Source organism: Protobothrops mucrosquamatus, unplaced genomic scaffold (assembly GCF_001527695.2).
Source record: "Protobothrops mucrosquamatus isolate PMUCROS unplaced genomic scaffold, P.Mucros_1.0 scaffold4996, whole genome shotgun sequence".
NCBI classification, from domain to species: domain Eukaryota; kingdom Metazoa; phylum Chordata; class Lepidosauria; order Squamata; family Viperidae; genus Protobothrops; species Protobothrops mucrosquamatus.
The window spans coordinates 113,237-121,020 of NW_015390877.1; the positions used below are offsets into that span (position 1 = coordinate 113,237).

A 7,784-nucleotide genomic window follows, 5' to 3' on the forward strand; every position below is an offset into this window, starting at 1 on the left:
GAAGGAAGGAAGGAAGGAAGGAAGGAAGGAAGGAAGGAAGGAAGGAAGGGGAAAAAATGAGTGGGAGAAGAAGAAGGGAGGAGAAGGAGAGGGAAGAAAGGGGAGGAAGGAAGAGGAGGAGAAGAGGATGAAGGGTGAAAGAGAAGAAAGAAAGGAAGAAGGAAGGGGAGGAAGAAGAAACGAGAGGAGGAAAGAAAGGAAGAAGGAGAGGGAAGGAGGGGGAGGGGAGAAGGAGGAAAGGAAGGGAAGAGAAGGAGGAAAGGGAGGAAGAAGGAAGGAGAAAATAGGAGTAGGAGAAGGAGAAGGGAAGGAAGGAAGGAAGGAAGGGGAAAAAATGAGTGGGAGAAGAAGAAGGGAGGAGAAGGAGAGGGAAGAAAGGAGAGGAAGGAGAGGAAGGAGGAGGAGGAGAAGAGGATGAAGGGCGAAAGAGAAGAAAGAAAAAGAGAAGGAAGGGGAGGAAGAAAAATGAGAGGAGGAAAGAAAGGAAGAAGGAGAGGGAAGAAAGGGGAGGAGGAGGAGGAGGAGGAGGAGGAGGAGGAGGAGAACTGTGGGGTCCTGGGTGCTCTCTGAGCTGGGTTGTTTTCTTGCAGACATTTCATTACCCAACTAGGTAACATCATCAGTGCTAGAAGGGAGAGGAGTTTGTGGAGAGGAGGAGGAGGCGGAGGAGGAGGAGGAGGAGGGAACTATGGGTTCCTTAGTGCTCGCTGAGCTTGGTTGTGTTCTTGCGGACATTTCATTACCCATCTAGGTAACACCATCGGTGCCATCAGTGGTAACATCACCAGCATTGATGACGTTACCCAGTTTGGATCATGAAACATCTACAAGAAAACAAACAAGCTCAGAGAGTACAGAGGCCCTCTGATATTGAATTGTTTCACATCCAGTTCCGGAGACGGATGTCAAGAAAGTCTTGAGGGGAAGGGCTGCTCACGAGCTGATGTGCTTCATCTCACACTATTGAGAAAGGACCTCTCTGGAGGATCTCCGTAACGGACCGGCTACAAGAACGCGCAACAGACAGACACCTTTGGACTCCGACTGGATGGCCTCGCGGTGTCCCTGGGAAGAATGACACAAGACTTGAGTATTCAGCCATCGACAAGAGGAGCTGCATCTGGCACATCTTTGATGAGCCGGGCAAGGGCGAGGACCTTCTTACCACGAGCCCTAACAATAATTAGCACTTAGCGCTGAGTGCTTTTCGTCTTCAAAAGCAACTCGGGGATGCTAATTAACCCGCTCTCCTGGAAGCCTGCAAAAAGTGGCTTTTCACATCGGGCTGATCATCTTGTCTTTACACAAAGCGAGGATGGTCAATAGTCTTCTAATCACACAAAAACATTCCGCAAAGAAGAGGGAGTCAAGCTCTTCTCCAAAGCGCCCGAAGGCAGGACAAGAAGCAACGGATGGAAACTCACCAAGGAGAGAAGCAACCTAGAATTCAGGAGGAATTTCTTGACAGGGAGAACGATTAACCAGTGGAACAGCTTGCCACCAGAACTTGAGACTCTAGAAAGAGTGCAGAGAAGAGCAACAAAGACGATCAGGGGGACTGGAGGCTAAAACATACGAAGAACGGCTGCTGGAATTGGGTATGTCCAGTTTAATGAAGAGAAGGACGAGGGGGGACATGACAGCTGTGTTCCAATATCTCAGGGGCTGCTCCAAAGAAGAGGGAGTCAAACTATTCTCCAAAGAGCCTGAAGGCAGGACAAGAAGCAATGGATGGAAACTGATCAAGGAGAGAAGCAACCTAGAACTAAGGAGAAACTTCCTGACAGAACAATTAACCAGTGGAACAACCTGCCTCCAGAAGCGGTGAATGCTCCAACACTGGAAGTTAATAATAATAATAATAAAGTTGGAAGGGACCTTGGAGGTCATCGAGTCCAACCCCCTGCCCAGGCAGTTTTTAAGAAGAGACTGGACAGCCATTTGTCTGAAATGGTATAGGGTTTCCTGCCTGAGCAGGGGGTTGGACTAGAAGACCTCCGAGGTCCCTACCAACTCTTTTATTCTATGTTAGGCAAGATCAGGACCACTTCTGGATTTGAGGGGAAATACGACGACACCCCCCAACCTGCAAACGCTGTTTTGCACGCTTCACAAAGGAGGACGTGTGGAGAGGGACCAAGTCAGATTGTTAGACTGTTAGTGATTTATGCCCGTGATTCTCAACATGGCGCCCTGGGGAATTCTGGGAGTTGAAGTCCACCCATCATCAAGTCGCCAAGGTTGAGGAAGTCTGCTCCGTGCCGTCAAACAGACCGATTTGTAAGCGACTTCTGAGATTTCCCTTCAGGCCAGGACACACCAGTTTCCTTCATGGTCTGACTGGAATTAATTCCTGTTATTTCCTGTTTTCAATAGGCGCCCTGACATTTCATCCGATGTCATCACTGGGGAGGGTAAACCCCCCCCCCCAAAAAAAAAGGATGCAGGAAAGGGAAGGAGGAAAGATAATTGTATTTTCTGCCCCCCTTTCGAACACAACAGGCCATTCTTGGTTGATTTCCTCTGCCGTATACACTGGATGTGTAAGCCTAAGACTGAAAATCAGGCTTGTCAGATGCTATGTTTTTTCCATCCTGCTCTGTGGAGTAGAGAGTCGGTCTCTGACAGAAGGCCACCCGAAGAGACTAGAAGCACTTGAAATGTGGATTTACAGGCGGCTGTTACGTAGAAGCTGGGTGGACAAGGATAGCATAAAGGCGGGATGTGAGATAAATACGTAGGCAAAAATTAGCTGAGTGGGAAAGGAAGAAGACAAGCTATAAAAACAGGTAAGGCCACACTTGGAATATTTGCATCCAGTTTTGGTCACCACGATGTAAAAAAGATGTTGAGACTCTAGAAAGAGTGCAGAGAAGAGCAACAAAGACGATCAGGGGACTGGAGGCTAAAACATATGAGGAACGGTTGCTGGAATTGGGGATGTCTAGTTTAACGAAGAGAAGGACGAGGGGGACATGACAGCAGTGTTCCAAAATCTCAGGGGCTGCCCCAAAGAAGAGGGAGTCAAGCTATTCTCCAAAGCACCTGAAGGTAGGACAAGAAGCAACGGATGGAAACTAGCCAAGGAGAGAAGCAACCTAGAACTAAGGAGAAACTTCCTGACAGTGAGAACAATTAACCCATGGAACAACCTGCCTCCAGAAGCGGTGAATGCTCCAACACTGGAAGTTTTTAAGAACAGACTGGACAGCCATTTGTCCGAAATGGTCTAGGGTTTCCTGCCTGAGCAGGGGGTTGGACTTGATGACCTCCAAGGTCCCTTCCAACTTTATTATTATTATTATCATCATCATCATCATCATCATCATCATCATCATCATCATCATCATCATCATCATCATCATCATCATCATCATCATCCAGGGAAAGATGGAAGGCAAACGAGGTCCAGGCAGAAGAAGAACATTGTGGCTTCAAAATCTAAGGAACGGGTTTGGACAAAACTCAGCAGCACTTTTTCGTGCGGCTGCTGATAAAAACAGGATCACCAACATGATCGCCAACGTCCGATAACGGATATGGCACAAGAAGAAGAATAAATCAAATTATAAATTGCCCGGAGCTACTGGCGGCGTATCAATTTACAAGCAGTCCTCGAAATTACGACCACAATGGGGCCTGTTGCTCAGTGAGATGGTTGTGAAGTAGGTTTTGCCCCGTTTTGTGACCTTTCTCGCCACGGCTGTCGACTGAATCACTGCAGCTGTTCAGTTAGTGGCACGGCCGTTAAGCAAATCGGGCTTCCCCCACTGGCTTTGCTTGTCGGAAGGTCGCTCCAGGGGAATCGCGGGACCCCCCCCAGGGACGCCGCGACCGTCATAAATATGAACCAGTTGTGCCGACCGTTCAAATTTTGATCGCGTGACCTATGGGGGGATGCTGCAACGGTCATAAGTGTGAAAACCGGCCCTAAGTCACTTTTTTTCAGCGCCATCGTAACTCTGGACGGTCACTAAGCGAACTGCATTGCTAACTTAACGGCAGCAGTGATTCCGTGGCCGGAAAGGTTGCAAAAATGGGGCAAGACTCGTTTAGCAACTGTCTCACTTAGCAACAAGAACTTGGGCTCAATGGTGATCGTAAGTCGAGGACTACCTGTAAGGCTGGCTTGATGTCCCATCGGTGAGTTCTTGAGGAGGTACATTTTTGGGGGGCGACCTGTGGACAGAATGACAGATAAATGTCATCCAGGTCACAGTTGTCCCAAAGGTGTTTTTCCATGAGGCAACTGGACGTTCTTGTTTTTCTTTAAAGACGTTTCGCTTCTCATTCCAGAAGCTTCTTCAGGTTCTGACTGAATGCTGGGGAATGGAAGGATTTATACTCCTTGCAGACGGCTGGTCATTTGCATTCTTTTCAGAGAGTTGTTGAGGCCACTTGGAGGTTTATCTGCCTGGATCCGACATCATCTACCTAACACCGTCCTTTCAACAGTTCCAAGAAGGCTCCACACCCATTTGCACCGCTCAGGTGACCCTGAGGGGACAGGTGACCTCAACGACTCACTAAAAGAATACAAATGACCAACTCTCTTCAAGCAGTATAAATCCTTCCATTCCCCCCCCTTCCATCCAGTCAGAGTGTCATGGTTCCGACTCCGAACTTCGAGGCATTGTTTACCTTAAAGAATCTTCATTTGGAGTAGCACAACATCGGCACGGCATAATCGAAGCCAAAAACTGAATTCCCCTCCCCTGGGCACATAGGATCAAAGCACAATTCCCTCCTCCAATTAACAGTCATAAATCACATTAGCTTGAAACGCGGGCTTCCTCTCCAGGTCTCCAGCCCGCCAATTCCTTATCAGTTCTGGTTACAATAACCTTGATTCTCACGCTAGGTTTAGTGTTGTTATGTCTAGCTGGGCTCTCGTTCACATCCCCCCCCCCTCCCAGCACCATCTCACTCTAAAAGCAAAAGGTAAAAGAGGGCTACGTTTCCACCTGTGGTCAAAGAAAGAACATCCGATGTGAGCAGCGTTGACACAGAGCTGAAGAAGCTTCTTGGAGGAGAAGCCAAATGTCTTCGAAGGAAAAACAAGAGAAGTTCAGTTGCCTCCTGAAAAAAGCACCTTTGGGAGAATGCCAGCTAAATCAATCTAGATCTGATCCAGGAGAGCAATGTTGGTGGTCTCCAACCTTACAGGACGGACCACAGAAGACCACCAAGCCTAATCAAACCGAAGCTGATTTACACACCTGATAATGGGCAAGGGTGTTCAACCTCTTCCAGTCGTTTTCAATCTTGGTGGTGAGATCTTCATCCTGAAGGATCGTTCTGGTCCCGCTGGCCTGCCGCCATTCTGTGAGGAAAGAGAAACGCACGTCAGGACCACAAGCCAATGGACAACGTTTGGGGGAGAACCGTGACACGGGATCTGCAGGGAACAGAATGATGCCGAGCCCGGAATTGGAGGTGGGGAGGTGAAGATAAAGAGTTTCTTATTTTTGAGTTGTTGGTGTGGGTGTGTTTGCATCGTAACCATGCCTTTCCCAATGAAATGGAAGTTGCGATGGCCGTAATAGAACCGGTCCAATTTCCTACCAGGTCTTCCTCTGTGGAACCATCATCACAGCTGGAATAATCAATCAATCGGAACAGAATTGGAAGGGACCGTGGAGGTCTTCTAGCCCAACCCCCTGCTCAAGCAGGAGATCCGACACCATTCCAGACAAATGGTTGCCCAATCTCTTCTTGGAATCCTCCAGTGATGGAGCACCCTCAACGTCTGATGGTAAAATCATTCCACTGAATACAGAATAACAGAGTTGGAAGGGACCTTGGAGGTCTTCTAGTCCAGCCCCCTGCTCAAGCAGGAGACCCGACACCATTTCAGAACAATGGTGGCCCAATCTCTTCTTGACAACCTCCAGTGATGGAGCACCCACAACTTCTGGAATCAAGCCGTCCAAAGGCAAGATATATAGAATTTACAATAATTGTATATCTTGCCTTTGGATGGCTTGATTCCAGAAGTTGTACGCTGTGTACTCAGCACACAGCCCTTAATAACTTTGCATTGTTCCCAAGAAGGAGGGAACTTATTTAGAACATAGAACATCAGGGCTGGAAGGGACCTTGGAGGTCTTCTAGTCCAACTCCCTGCTCAGGCAGGAGATCCTACACCAGGGGTGGCGAACCTATGGCACGCGTGCCAGAGGCGGCACTCAGAGCCTTCTCTGTGGGCACGCGCACCGCCGTCGCCAGCAGCAGGCCGTCACCGCCGCCTGGAGCAGGAGCCCCGCCCGGCACAAAGGAGGCGAAGCGGCCGGCTAGCAACCTCGAGTAGAGGTGGTAGAGCAGAGGTCACCAACCACTGTCGATTGGTGGACTGGAAGAAAAGGGAGGGGGAAGCATTTTACATGTGTGCCTGCGCGCATGGGGCCACGAGCACGCACGCACTGCAAATGGGACGGGGCTAGGGCCTGCGTGATACTCACTAGTCCGGCCCCGTTTTTGCATGGTACAGCACCTTGTATCTGCACCCCGCGGCACGGTGGCGGCCGTTTTTGCGCCTTGCAACACAGTGGCCCATTTTTGCGCCCCCAGTTTTTGCGTGCCAGAGGCGGCACTCAGAGGCGCCTCCCTGGCCCCCCCTCCCTTGAGGGCACCACAATGCTGATGCAGCCCTGGCACTTTGCGATAAATAAGTGGGTTTTGGGTTGCGGTTTGGGCACGCGGGTCTCTAAAAGGTTCGCCGTCACTGTCCTACACCGTTTCAGACCGATGGCGGTCCAGTCTCTTCTTGAAACCCTCCAGTGATGGAGCACCCACAACTTCTGGAGGCAAGCGGTTCAACGCCACCCTCTGTGGAAGGGGGGGGTGTCTCCTCATTGTAATGCAAGGGAGTCTTTTGCTTCTAGTGCTTCTCGATCCGCTTAATTACAACGTATTTGCAAAACGGGTGTTTTGCTTTCCGTTCCCACTTTGGAGCCAGCTGGTAATCAACTTGCCAATTGCAGGGGAAGCTTTGCTGCTGAAGTTTGGAAGGAGGGAGGCCTTCTCTGGGAGAAGATGGAGAAATGACAGCAGGCAAACATCACCCTTCACCTTCTAATTTTTCGGCTGCTCGAAATGAAGCAGTGGGCCGCCAGCAAAGTAGGGGGAAAAAAGCACAATGAGTTCACGACGTGGGGTTTCCTCTGCACAAACAGCGCTAATAAGCTACGTTTCCTTCAGTTTGGGTGGCACGGGTGGGATGCAATCCTAGATTGGCCTGTAGACAGGACGATATTTACTCCTTCCCAGGAATAAAAAGGGGAGATTTAATTTATATAGAGTGGTAGCAATAGCACTTCCCAATAGCACTTAGACTTATATACCGCTTCACAGTGCCTTTACAGCCTTCTCTAAGCGGTTTACAGAGCCAGCATATTGTCGTCAGCAATCTGGGTCCTCGTTTTACCGACCTCGGAAGGATGGAAGGATGGGTCAACCTTGAGCCGATCAGGATCGAACTGCTGGCGGTGAGCAGTGAGTTAGCCTGCAATCCTGCATTCTAACCACTGTGCTACCACGGCTCTTCCTTCCTTCCTTCCTTCCTTCCTTTTTTCCTTCCTTCCTTTTTTCCTTCCTTCCTTCTTTCCTTCCTTCTTTCCTTCTTTCCTTCCTTCCTTCTTTCCTTCCTTCCTTTCCTTCCTTCTTTCCTTCCTTCCTTCCTTCTTTCCTTCCTTCCTTCCTTCTTTCCTTCCTTCCTTTCCTTCTTTCCTTCCTTCCTTCCTTCCTTCCTTCTTTCCTTCCTTCCTTTCCTTCTTTCCTTCCTT

General features: G+C 49.4%; 1 protein-coding gene across 1 annotated transcript in view; it reads right to left on the bottom strand.

Moving 5' to 3' along the window:
• Positions 1 to 7,784, bottom strand: part of LOC107299478 (plexin-A4-like) — a gene marked incomplete at its 5' end in the record, with an annotated part of 61,810 nt that overhangs the window by 13,947 nt on the left and 40,079 nt on the right. Inside the window, 2 exons of the mRNA XM_015828832.1 lie at positions 3,607 to 3,645; positions 5,216 to 5,323. Coding sequence (XP_015684318.1) covers positions 3,607 to 3,645; positions 5,216 to 5,323 — 147 coding nt within the window. The remainder of the gene's footprint in view (positions 1 to 3,606; positions 3,646 to 5,215; positions 5,324 to 7,784) is intronic.